General features: G+C 38.0%; 1 protein-coding gene across 1 annotated transcript in view; it reads right to left on the reverse strand.

Moving 5' to 3' along the window:
• RALGAPA1 (Ral GTPase activating protein catalytic alpha subunit 1) overlaps positions 1-2,671 on the reverse strand; it is a 128,264-nt gene extending 125,593 nt beyond the window's left edge. Inside the window, exons 1-3 of the mRNA XM_019474888.1 lie at positions 2,602-2,671; positions 1,907-2,017; positions 1,329-1,378 (exon numbers count right to left, since the gene is read on the reverse strand). Coding sequence (XP_019330433.1) covers positions 1,329-1,378; positions 1,907-2,017; positions 2,602-2,671 — 231 coding nt within the window. The remainder of the gene's footprint in view (positions 1-1,328; positions 1,379-1,906; positions 2,018-2,601) is intronic.
• Positions 2,672-14,279: the final 11,608 nt, after the last annotated feature.

A 14,279-nucleotide genomic window follows, 5' to 3' on the forward strand; every position in this document is an offset into this window, starting at 1 on the left:
AGGGCCTGTTGCGACAGGACAAGGGGGAATGGCTTTAAACTAAAGGGGGGTAGATTTAGACTAGATAGAAGGAAGAAATTTTTTATGCTGAGGGTGGTGAAACATTGGCACAGGTTGCCCAGAGAGGTGGTGGATGCCCCATCCCTGGAAACATTCAAGGTGAGGTTGGACGGGTCTCTGAGCAACCTGATCTAGTTGAAGATGTCCCTGCTCCATGGCAGGGGGGGTGGACTAGATGACCTTTAGAGGTCCCTTCCAACCCAAACTATTCTATGATTCTATAAATAACCTGATTTCCCAAATGAGTTCCTGGCCATGGCCCTCCAGCAGCCTGTGCAACTGTTTCCAAAGCACAGGTCACCTAATACTCCTTTACATAGGAACTAGTGAACAAATGAACCAGCTCTCTTCAGATTCACTCTCCTTGTAACAGCTAACCCTACAGCTTTAAGCACCAACGTACCTTACTAAATAAATAAATCAATCTTGAATTTGTGTTCAACCATGTGATGAGCATTCATCAGCTTTCAATTTCACATATTTTTAAAAACCACAATACTTGTTCTATAGTTAGAAGCTGCCATCAAAAAGAAAAGACAAAAACTTGACGTTCTAAGCTATTTCTAAACTATAGTCTCTGCCCAGAAATGTTCCCATTTCATTAAATTAGTTTCTAGTTCATCTTAATTAAGTCAAGATATGCTTTTGGTAAGGATATTGTGAAATGCTATTTTCAAATAATAAATCTTTTAGAAAATACAAGGGATCTATAAAAACTAATTCTACAGTAGTAATCTATTATGAGAAAAATCAGAGATAACATGCAATGAAAAAGTCAAAAAGATCACAACTAATCAGAGATCACATTTATACGAATTTCAAAGTCTATAATACATTGGAAGTGTGTGGGGGGGGAACACCACCACCAAAAAGTAATGAACTATCTGCAGAGGCAGAAAACATCTTTTTCCAGTTAAGACATCTTCCTGCAAAACTGCAAGTCAAATTCTTTTTCTTCTCACACAAAGCTCAAAGCGTAATACATTGGAAGTGTGTGGGGGGGGAACACCACCACCAAAAAGTAATGAACTATCTGCAGAGGCAGAAAACATCTTTTTCCAGTTAAGACATCTTCCTGCAAAACTGCAAGTCAAATTCTTTTTCTTCTCACACAAAGCACACATATTCAACTTTAAGCAAAAGGAAAAAGGAATGCTGTTAAATGTAAAGCGCATTTCCAGCCAACTGTAGAATAGCTGTACTGTTATTATTTAACAGGACTTAATTCAAAGCAGAAAACTCATACAGGAATACTCAAGTTATCTTACCTCAAAAATAAAAAGAATAGAATCTAATTCTTCTCTCTGAGACTTGTGACCTAGATGCAATTAAAAATAAATAGAAGATACACTTTTATTATCAAAACAAAATGTGAAGAACACTGACAAAGATCCTTAGATGTGTAAAACAAAAACATGCATTTCTACAACCATAATTTTGCATTCCTTCTGCAAATAAAGTATATTTCATATTTATGGTTTGTAACAGTTACAGTTTGTATAATTTTCTATTATGGCATCAACAGCTGGTAGAGATTAAGTTACACAATATCTTGTTAAACAAAACATAGAATAATTCTGCAGAACACAAAAAGTGTAACACCTTAAGAATCCTCACTTTGCAAAAAGGCAAAACCAGTCAGAGAATAAACTCTCCTTGCCCACCTCCACTGCATGCACCTCTAATTGCTCTGCCTTTATTTGCAAAGTTAGTGCTTACACATTTTTCTGCACAGCTAATGTTGCCATTTGTGACCACAGACACACAGCTTTATTTATAACACCCTGCTTTATTTTATAACAAAACCACAAGCATCAAGACAAAAAGCGTTCTTTGAAACACTTACCTTTTTGTTTAAGACCTACTTCAATAGTCACAAAGTTTTCAAAGAACACATAATATATATGTGAGAAATGTAGGTCGAAAAACTGTTTGAGATCAATTGATTCTGCATTCTCTGAAAAATAGAACAGAACACTGTTTTTATTTCTTTCGAATATTCAAAGTCAACCACTGCATACCATTATCCAGTAGTAAGAACTGAAGATATTTAAAAGAAAAATTAATATTGGTAAAGAAGTTCTTGAAGTTTTCATTCTTTTAAACTGAAGCAAATGAAATTCAATACGGCATGCCATAAGTGCCTAGTGAATTTTAAAACAGGAAGCAGTGTCGTCTTGCACGCTCATTGTTTGCATGGCAGTAATGCCTGCAAACCCCATTCATGAACCAGAATTCCATCAGGACTAGCACTGTACAGATGAATGTTGTTTTAATTGTTAATTTAATAGAAATAAAGCTAACGACGCTGCCCAAACTCTACAACAGAAAGACCATCGCTGTCCCCAACTGTAATTACTAGACACAACTAAGCTTACTTAAGAAAGTGGGAGAAGGATGACAAGTGAGGACTACCTCTGCTCTGTAGAGAAACAGGTTGGGAGGAAGCAAATAGCAGCACTGGATTTCCACTGCTGCCTCCTTACTTCCTCCAAGCTCCAACATGCACTTTTCTTTCCAGTCTGGCCCAGTGCCCCATACTCCTTTGATTGTGTGGTCTCAGGAGATCAGAAGCTGGGACCTCAGGGATACCCTGAGGTGGAAACATCATTGTGAGTGTAGAGGGATGTGCTTTCTTGTGTACCCCAGGAAGGTTTCCCGACTCTCTTCCCACAACCCCCTAGATGGTTTTGTGCAAATCCTCAGTTAAAGAAATACATGATGATTTATCTAGATTAATTTTAAATTATCGTTTTGATCAATTCTTTCAGGCCTTAGCACACACTGAACCAAAAGACACTCCCTGTCCTGTTATTTAACTACTTAAGAGTAGAGAAACCAGCTGGACAGAACAATAGTATGGAAGCACAGAGGAACAGGGAGACAGTATTTTAAAAGGCAAAACTCTCCCCTTTCAGAATATTGATGTGAAACAAAAAAACCCCCCCAACCAACTCAAAACATGAAAGATGAAGCAAGCAAAACCTTTCTACCCTTCACCAGCTCTACACACTGAGGCATCATCTTTCACTGCAGATATATGTCCCCTTCTAATTCTTTATTGAATTATAGTTTTTTAACCCTTTTTAGAATGACATCAATCTTTATCATCTCACATGACTAGATATACAGCTGGTACAGTATAAAGCACAGAAACAATCAATTGAAAGGATGGCCAAAAGCATGGCATATTTTCAATTCTATTTTATTACATAGCTCTAGAGGACTGTCAACTCAATTTTATCACAAGTCTTGCTATAAAAGTTTCCAATACATGTTCAATTTTTGCAGTATCACAGCATTCTGCCAATGTCTTGCATAATCAGCGCAGTGGAGCCAGAGTGCTCTTGGAGAAGACAGTGCTGTGTTAACAGCTAAGATCAACTCTTGAAGCAAGGCAGCTTAGCTAGCAATCAACAGTGGTGCAGAGCGGCAAGCGTGTGCCTGACCACCTACAGGATTACCAAACCTCCAGTTTTGCAGAAACTGCTACACCACTTACAAATCAGCAGCTGAACTGCTAGAGTTTAGAGCCTGAAATATTAAAGTAAGGACAACAGAAAACAATTCCATTTTAAACAAACTAGACTACGATTTTCAGGCAGTCAGGGCAAGTACACAAGACACAGAGCTATGACTAGACCATAGGCACAACCATTATATCCACTTCCACTCATGGGGCAGAACGCTAAGCGAGTTCTAGACTATGGACAAGAAAATATAGCAAGAGGCACATCAAAAGGTTTTAAGACAGGAGGATTAAAAGGACAAAGAAAGCAATGATTGAGACTTTCAGGAGAAAGGAGGGTGGCAGAAGGAAATCTTTAAGCCCATACATTTAACTGCTGTATGGGAATTACACATAGAAAGCAGTGGAATGGTTCACTTGACGTGAATGAGTGGAAAACACCAGTTCCAAATACTTAAGAGATCGGAAGCAGTTAAACAGGGTCTCTGCCAGTCAACACACAGGAATGTTGCATTTTTGCAGGCACATTAAATGTTTTGTTTCCTGAAATAGGTCCTCATTCTTTCCCCAGACATGGGTCAACTTTGAAGCAGGCAAATAAAAAAAACAAACCAAACTTATTCTTTAAAGACTCAATCTTAACACAACAGTTCATAATTTTTGGAGGCGCTATTCCTAGATTCTTCATGAGGCAAACTAAAGGCTTGCCCACATAACCAGCTGAACAGTGATTCTCATTTTACCACATAATTACTGCGTGACACTTGCATACATACAACTGGCACTCTGGGAAGGCGTTCTGCCTTTCCAGAGTTCTGTTTGGGGGAGAATTTCCGGGGATGGTCTTTTTATTTATTTATTTTGTATTTGTTTATTTAAGAACAATGGGGTGCCAATCACTTCAGAAAAGACTCAGAGGAGCATTGGTAGACCTGTATTATTAACACCGAGTTAACACTAAAAGCATACCTTCACAATGTATCTATAGCGTGGAAGAGTAGGATGAAAGTAAAAAATTCCTTGACTTTGCAACTTTTCTAGGAAATGCATTTCACTCTGATTTCTTCCTAAGATGACACTTAGTAGCATAATCAAAAGCAAGATTTTGGAATTCAAACCAAACAGTTAACAACAACTGAATTCTTGCAATAAATTCTATCGCTTCAGATGGAAGAAAATAAAAATATAACATTTTATTTAATGGGAATTTTGTCCTGGCGTTACCTAAAAATAATACTTTTTTAAAAACCCACAAACTATTTCTGTTAGTGCTGAAAAATAGCTTCCCTCCCTTAGAAGGAAAAACACACTTCTGCATCTGATAGGTTCGCCACCTAGAGCAAAAAAGAGCGTCTGCTCATCATCGAAGGACTCCTATAATGATTCAGTAAGCTGCTGGTCCAGAAATTTGGAACCTTGCATTGGTCAAGAAGTTTGGAACTCATCATGCATACCCTGACCAAGAATTATGGCAAGAAGGGGGTGGGAGGGAAGCAGATACAGCATGGAGATAATAATGTAGACCCTTAGAAGACTTTGATCTGGAAATCATCTAGTCTGTCCACCTGCATACATCATTCCATTTCACAGCTACCTCTATACTGAACACAATCCACATGACTAATACATGCATGGAGATAGTATTGCTCTCCTTGATCACTTTAAAACTTCCAGCTACACGCTGCTGTTATAGCTTTCTTCATTAATTAAGGATCTGATTTTTTTTTCCTAATGAAAGTGTCTCTAAAACATTCAGTTCACCTTTATCATTGTGATCAAGTAAAGATACAGCTCTTCAATTCTCTCATCTTAAACCATTTTCTCCAACACTAGGTCATTGTCTCTCCTCTATGCTCTCCCAAAGTATCCTGAATGCTGCATACAGAGGTAAAAATAATTTCCTCTACAAGGAGCATATGTATGTCCTTTTCACACAGCCTTGAACTGGGAATTTGCAGGAAGTTGCTTGTCTGCTTTGGCTACTTTTCTGCCATGTTAAGAAAAGAGACATAGCCTTGTTTTTACATGAAGTGGGATTACACAGAAACAGGCTTTCCTCCCTAATTTACAGTTCATTTATTTATTTATTTTTAAACAAAAGAACTTTCTATTCTCCTACCACAGATTCATGTAACTAACACAAACTAATGTACTCCTTGTGTTCTTGGTACTTCTGCCCAGACTGAGAGGAGGGAAGGACTCAGAAATGGATCTGGCACCATATAAAATAGTTAGAGAAGTTTCTCAGAATGGGAGAGGGAAAAATGGGACATTACTGTATTCCAACAATATAAAAACTAAAGCTTCTACGGTACAAAGCATAGTTCTAGTACACTAAAATCCAGATTTCCAGCATTATTTATGGAAGCTGTTTGTCAAGAAAATGCAGTTCTCTTCATGCATCACAAGAGCAAGAAACATGGATCTTTGCTGATTTTTCCTTAATAATTTTCTGTAACTTTAAAATTGGTACAAATCTGATCTCTGCATTAACTCTGTGTGTTCAGCGGTGCTTTTTGGGGTTTTTTAAGGAGAAAGTTACATTTAAGCACAAAGAGACACCATACAGCTTCTCTGTCCTCTTCTTCCTCCCATAAAACTTTCCTAAAAGTAGCTTTAGTTTTTTCTAGGGTCAGCATTAAGAAGGTAAGTTACCTTTTTTGGTTTAAGTTTTAGAAGTTTTATTCAGCTTACGGATTTCTGTTCTATTGGGACACATGAAACAGAGAACCAAACTAAAAATGGAAGACTAGTTATCTAAACTAGTTGTAGTTTACCAGATTAACTAGAATTCATATTTCCATTAAACCCACTGAAATTTGGAAGTTCTACTGTTCCCCACCTTATAGACTGGAGCTGTAGCAAAGAAGGACTAAAGAAAAAAAAAAAAACCCACCAAAACAAAAAACGCTCCACCTCTCCTACCAACTTCTGTGCTTACATGTGACTGTACTTTTAGGAACTTACTTTCCTATATTTTCAAGTGGCCAACTCTTTTCTTAGAAACTTATTTTCATGTATTTTCAAATGGCCAACTCTTTTGAAGGTTAACTGTTCAAAACTTTCTGAAAGGTTACATTCTTTTCAAGTATCCCAGTAAGATATTAAAAATTTAAGTGCCCACAGTGATCATTTTAGAAAGGGAAGATTCTAGGCCAAAATTTTCTTGCAGAAAATTTGTTCTGCCACAGAACTCTGCCTGAGAGTAAATCCATTTACTCCAATGCTTTTATTATGGTTCAATTATCAGCACATCTCTTTTTAACCAGGAATAATTTGCATCCAAAAAAGTATTTCAACAAAAATACAATCCTTTAATATTACACATTAGAAGGAGGATACTATTTGAATAGCATATCATACTTAGAATTACAACACAAGAGTACCACCTCAGAGAACTTAAAAAATGATTTTGTCAGACGTAAAACATGAACCAGAAAAAGCAACACAGATTTTTACTGGATATTTAAACTTGTAAGAGATCACCTGATCCAGATTCTGCGAATCTTACAAGTTTACACGTACAACACCCCAATCCCCTGTAGGAAGAGGATCCCAGTGGGCTTTAACTTATATTATACACAATTTGCCTTCCCTGTTTATTTTGTTTTCTACATATTACTCTATAAATTATTATAAACTAATCCACAACATCTGTTACATATTTATAAATGAGTTGAGTTAGCAAGGGAAATGCACCTATATATTTAGATGATTGCCTGCTGTACGAAATTAAAATACTATAAAGCAGGTAAACTTGTACTTTTTGCACAGGACAGAACTTTAAGGGTAAACAATCAAAATACTGAACTTAAAAACAAAAACCCACACACAGATCTTGGATATATATTAACTTTTCTGAAGAGAACATTAACATTCACCAGTTCACACAAAGCACTGCAGAAATTTACCATAGGATTTAACAGAATAGTCTACATCACTACAGATCAAGTTGTGGTTAATTTCACATTTGATTTTAAGCATTTCAGAATTTAATAGTATGTTTATACATAAAATTGTTACAGCACATAGTATAATGAAAACATTATCCTGTCTCATCCCCAGACTTACTGGCTTTTAAGTCACTTTCTCTCATCCTTACCCAAAAATAAAATACCAGTGACAACTGCAGCAAACAATGACCTGGAAGACAGCCAGACTTCTAGCTCTATTTCTGTAAAGCAGAGGCCCCATATAGACTGAAGTGTTCGGTATCGATTCTCGTAACAAACTGGTGCCATTAGAAAGCAAGAGGTTTCTAAGCGTCCTCAACTTCAGTTAACATACAAGCAAAATGGCCACAGAACTTATTCATTCTTAATTCTCCAAGCTGAAAAATTTAACGGCTCCTTTACAGCAAAACAATACAGAGGTTCAGTTACACACGGACAGTCTCTCGAATAGAAAAGCATGTAATTTAGAAAGGTTAGGTGGAAGACCTCCAGAACTAACTGGTGGCTCTGGCATAGTTAACAGACTGTCAAAGTGAAAGAGACCTGATAACAAACCACAACATTTCAAATAGTGAGCTACAAATGCAAATCTATTAAACAAGGGCTTCGCGTTAGCCCTTGCTGTTTCAGATCACTAACAGCTATTTAACAAAAACAATTCAATTTTTTTAAAAAGGTAATTTTGTCAAAGAAAATATTCTTGAGGTTTTTGGTACTGAAAAAGGAACACACTTCAAGAAATCTTTTAATGGACTTCTATTTTGCATCAGACAAGTCTGAACTCCTTATCACCACCATCTTTTAGATACAAACATACGAGGAGGGGAAAAAAAAAAATCACGAATGAATAAGCAGGTTAACAGCACCAATGAACATCATCTACATACAAACTGTTACAAAGTTCAACACCACTGCTCTATACGAATGAGCAGAAGCAGCTGAGAGCTCTCCAAGCTAATTCGTTCAGGTTGCTTGCAGACTCCAGAAGAGTTACGCTAGTAAACTTTTAAGAAATGCTTCCATAACAACTCACGCATGTTCCAGAACTTAAGCTTTTATTTAAGCAACTTCAAACACTTCCGTAGTAACGTAGTTATTTTCACTCCGAACTGCCACAAGCTAAACGCACACAGCCCTTTCCTTCGCATCCAAGCGGTCAGAGCCGCCCCGCTGTCTAGTCTGGGGCTTTGATCCGACTCCAGCCCTTACCCTTGCAAGCCAGCAGCGCCGGCCACTGCTGCTCTCTGCCAGTTCAGCGTAACGTTAGCCAAAATCCTAAAGCAAAGCCATTCTTCCCCCTTTTCTCCTGGCCAAAACAGAACAGAATGGATTCAGGGTTAAGTCAAGACTGACAGAACATCAAGTCTAATTTCTTAAACTGCAGTTAACCCACAGCCAAATCCATGAATTACAGCAGTGACGTCCTCTGGAGTTAAAATGACCAGTAAAGAAAGAAAAAAAAAAAAATCTACAGCTCTTGCCAAAAATAATACAGCTTTGCACATCCACAGAAACTTCTGGAACAGTTATCTCCAAAGAAAACTCCAGGCAACTAGTTTTGCTGTAGCTTCTCACTTGCCTCTCACTTTAATGACCATAAAACATTTTTCATTTATTATAGTATATAAGTGATATTATAATGAGTGATGTTGATGATGTGCAACACCAATGAATGCCATCCAGCTCAAGCATTAGGGCTGACTGCCAGTCAAATAGATTTCTTAAACAGAGACTGCATTTGTCTAAAGGGATTTTAATTTAAGTATATTGTTTAATATTAAACAATCTATCAGAATAGATGTCCAATGCAGCCCGTTTCATTCTGTCCAGTATAGCTTGACTTTTCCCTTTCAGAGATCGCTCACGTGAGATGTCGAGCACTAATCAACCACCGAGAATAACAAAACAAAATAATAAAAAATGACCCCACACTTCAAATACTCTGTTCTCTCAGGATTACATTTTACAAGCATTCTCTCCATGATTCCAGAGAGACAAGCAGTGTATTTTTAAGATATCACATGCAAATAAAATAATTTATGAGAAACAATATATTCCTTTTTCCTTTGCTCTGGATTAACAGAATATAGGCCTGTAACTCCTACTCTACAAAAAAATGAAGAAAAAAAAAAATTTCTCTTAAAGAGTTCAGCCCTAAAAGTAAATCTTAAACCAAGTATATTCATTTGACTTACTTGCACATAGTAAGATTACGCAGAAATCATTAAATATTTAGGGTTTAAGCTTTCTTTTTTAAATACATATATTTACAAATTCTGACTGAAACTGCAAATTCAACAGGTAGCAGCAACATATTTGATACCAAAACTAGAACAAAACAAGAAGTCAATATTGTTAAGGTATGACGTTATGAAAGGGTCACATATCTAGCTGCCTTAATTATTTACAGAGTTCTCAAAGCACTGTTTTAACAAAAGGACAAATCAGGCATGATTTGATGCTTGAAGGATTACTAGAACAAACATTTATGAACCACCATTTTAAAACCATAGAATTTTAGTTTGATGTTGAAGTCTGCTTAAACAGTGCAACACCAATTATAAGAACAATGCAATATTATTTCCATGTTATTTCCTCTTCACGATCCTAAAAATTGCAATTAGCTGCTAATTCACAGGGAACTGCTAAAAATATATATTTTTCTGGAAAATCACAGGCTTTGTTCTGCAGGCAATACCCAATTCCATAAGGTACGCTATGTACCTCCACTTCCATCTGCTAGAAAGGTCTCAGTGATCACACCTGCACTAGCTGCAGCTGGCAGCCTTCCTTATAGCAGGGCCTCGTGTCTGACAAGGCTGAGCCACTGCCGTACAGACCGCAAGGGAATCCCAGTACATGTTCCCGCTCACGGTTGATACGCTCTAACCACCGCAGTAACTCACAGTAAACACAACTGTTATAGCCTTTCCAGCATATAGAAATAAGACAGAAGAATAGTTTGGTAAAAAGTCATATGCTGACCAAGATAGCATTAGGGAACTGTATGAGACTTAAAGGTACTTCTCAGAACTCAAAGAAAAAAAAAAAAAAGGGGGGGGGGAATGAACACTTCCCTATGGGAAGAAACTAATACACCTCAAAAGAATCAAATCTGTTAAAGCAGATAGTTCCAGCTGTTTCAAGAAAAAGACTGCAGCAGGAAAACAATGAAAAGCAGATTACCTTCACTCACAGACTGCTATGTCCCAGGATACGAGACTTCAATCTCTTTCCGATTTTTCTTAGCATTTCTTAGCGATAATACTATTTATTACTACTTGGAGGTCTCCTAAAGGCTTTAACCTCTATGAAAAAAACCCTTATGCCTGTGACATGCATAAATTGGTCACGTATTATATTTACTTTTACAAATAATTTAATCAATTCTGAATTAGTCACCTGAATTTCACGAATTTTCCTTGGTTCCTGAATCACAAAAAAGGCTGAATAGGGCCATACTGAAGCAGAGCAGAGAACCACTCCAGTGTCCTGTCTCTGGCTGAAATGTCAAAAAGCAGTTATCTACAAAAGAGTTTCAGGAAGGGGGGGGGAGCATTTTGCCCAGTATGACTACAACTGAGTTAGTCTGGCACTCAGGAGCTTCCCAAGCCAAAAAGCTTTTACTGTAACTTCAAAATTGGTAAGCCTTAATAGATTTTATTTCCTAGTCTTTTTCATATATGTTTACATATTTTTCACTACCTGCCCCCACAGAAAGGGATTCCAAAGCTTTCAATGTCTTTTCACGTTAAAGTTTTACTCTCACCCGAGTCATTCCCATCTCTAAATCTTCTATACACTGACTATAGCAATAAGACTACTAAAGCTGCAATGATATTTGGTGTAATGGTACACCACTGCTTTACGAAGACAGAAAATTTTCTATATTCCTTATGCAGACTAATTTGCATTTTTTACTAAACTGAGTTGTCACCAATGACAAGATACTTTTTCCTGAAATAATACAATTCACTGCATTCTAAGTTATCTTGTAAAAGGCATTTAAATAATTCCATCTAATGTACGCTACTTTTAATTTGTTAGAAATAAATGTCACTTGCCTTTGTGTTATCCATTCACTTGGCTTCATATTAGGTTCTCTGAAATTGTTTGGTCTCTTCTGGTCTTTACTAACAACCACATTATACGATCTTAAATATTTTTAGATGATGCCTGACTTGCACCGTTGCCTTGCAGGATCCAACTGTCAATCTTTTACCATAATGAAATTTTTTAGATTTCTCCTCTTTGGCTAATAGCCAACCAGCAGTCTATAATTCACAAGCACTCTGCCTCTTTTCATGACTACTCCATTATTTTAGCTTACTGGAGAACTGCTGCTTTGGATGCCTTAATAAAATAGAGGGAAAACGAACTAGTACTCCCTTTCCTCCCCTCAAGTCTTAACCATGAATCCAAGGCCATGCTTCAGTCTATCATTGCTGAACTAAAGACTAAAAAGTACAGCAAAAAAAGTTAACTCTGGTCCAATACACCTTGCAGGCCTACTGAAAGGATTTTAAGTTTAAGAACAGGAGAAAATTGTCTCCTTCTCCTGGATGTGAAACAGCAGAGAATTCTCTTCTCGACAGTCTTTTAATCTCCAATATACAGGGGCTAAGAGCAATAAACAAGACAAATCATTTTTCATTCATAAAGATGCTGAACAGAGCTGAACTGACATTTCCTCCCTTCTCCCCTCAGATAGTCTGTTGGCAATAGCTAGCTTGGCTCCCCTGAGCACATGGAAACATGCCAATTATTATGCTGGGGGAGTGGTCACTGAAGAAAAAAGATAAATGGGAAAATGCAGCACTACACTGCTCAAGCTGCAGGATGGCGCCTGAACGCAAAGCCACCTCAGATAGCTGTCTATCTTACGTGGGCACATTATTTTTTTAATCTGGTCCTGGTTGTGCAGACTAGTCAAAGAAAAAGTTGGAGAAGAAAGGGCATAGAGCTTGTGCTTTGAAAGCCAGTTTAGGTAGCAGAGAAATTTAAGGAATAAGGCAAGGAGGTGATCACAGCAGAAGACAGACTTCAAATAACCTGCTATATACTTCTCTCGCACTACAGTAGGAATACATAGAGAAATATCCTACTCCCCCTGCCCCAAAAAATGACCTTGTTTTTGTACCTTGTGCATCTAAGAATATCTGCATAATGACAAAATCTTGTAGATGCATCCAAGACAGACAAGCTGAAGAGTACTGTTACACCTTTCCCTACTTATGCAGTCACACACTGTATTCTCCCAAACTTGGAGAAAGGTTATGTGGGAGCTGTGCTTCAACGGCTGAGATACACGCATGTGCGGGGAAAAAAGGGGAATGGCCATCACATGAAAACATGCCCCAGCAGATTGAGTCTGTCCTACAGCCAGTAAGCAGAAACCTTAGATTAGATAAGAACGTCTACTTGACACAGAGCTCATGGCTTGCATCTTACAGAATGCATTCAAGTATTAACAAAGCTGAAGGAAAATCTTGTAAATAAAAGACAAGCAACAGAAATATCAAATCTAGAACAGATCAGATCAAAATCACAGACTGTTTTGCAGACTAAAGCAAAACTAGAAATATTCAACATACTTTAGCCAGGAAACCTAAATTCAGAGAGGTACTTAGTTTCTTTATAATGCTCTTTCCTCTTAAGTTTCAACTGATGAAGTAGCCAAAAATAAATATAAATCAACATAAAGCAAGCCACAACTGGCTCAGTACAGCTAGTTAAGAAGAGCGGTAACATTCTGAGTGAGGCAAGAGGATGCATCTAACTACTGAAGTGTCTTGGATAGCTAGTTACCCAACTATTCTCCATTTCAAAAGTCTAAATAATTATTATGTTGCAGAAAATAAGTCATGCAGCAGCAGATGCTGCCATACGGGAACACCTGTTCCTTCAAACACCAACACAAAAGAAAAAAGGGAGCAATAACCGTTTTTCTTTGAAAGGAAAGAATCCAGCTTTGGAGGCCAAGGACAAGGTACTTAAATACCCCCAGACTGTGGGCAGAACCCAAAATAATCCATTCAGTACTCTGTGCTAAATACAGCATGCAGTTGCCCTTGACCCAGCCCTGCTCACGTGTTGATAAACTGTCAGAAGCAACACATGCATTTACAGAACTGAAGGGCCCAAAAGACACTCCGGAGCAAGCTGCTTTTTTCAAGGATAGCTTGATGACAATGACTTAGATTTTTACAAACACATGCAACTAACAGATATTTTGGAATGGTTAATTCTGTTTTTTTCCCCCTGTTTTTTCATTAGGCAATTATTCCATATAATCACAATTTCTAATTCACTGGTCAGGTTAAACAGCTGTTCACATGGAACTGCGGCAGTACTTAAGTGCTTATGTTCCCTCCTTGACCGACTGGCAAGCCAAAAGCGCTTTCGGACTAGCTGTATGAATGGTCATCTACATTTACTCCGGTGAGCACTTATTATTGTAGCTCTTACCCCGAAAACATACACGAACATAAGTTGTTACTGTAAGCATTTAGGGGGAATGGATTAAGGAGTCACAGGCACCACTCGCACTCACCAGGCATTTCTATTCAAGCGTACCGACTTAGCAGCATTTATGTAGCTCTAGAGAATATTTCACGGGGGGAGCACACCAGCTTTTCGCCTCCATCCACAGTTGCCAAATGAATTCCACCTTCAAACGCGGTGGAAACGTACGTGCTTCAGTACAACAGCGGGGAGCGAAGCATCCCCCGCTGCGCCCGCCGGGTCCAGCGGCCCCCGGCACACAGCTGAAGCCTCGCCGCCGCCGGCCCCGCGAT

This window comes from Aptenodytes forsteri, unplaced genomic scaffold (assembly GCF_000699145.1).
Source record: "Aptenodytes forsteri isolate BGI_AS27 unplaced genomic scaffold, ASM69914v1 Scaffold108, whole genome shotgun sequence".
NCBI lineage: Eukaryota > Metazoa > Chordata > Aves > Sphenisciformes > Spheniscidae > Aptenodytes > Aptenodytes forsteri.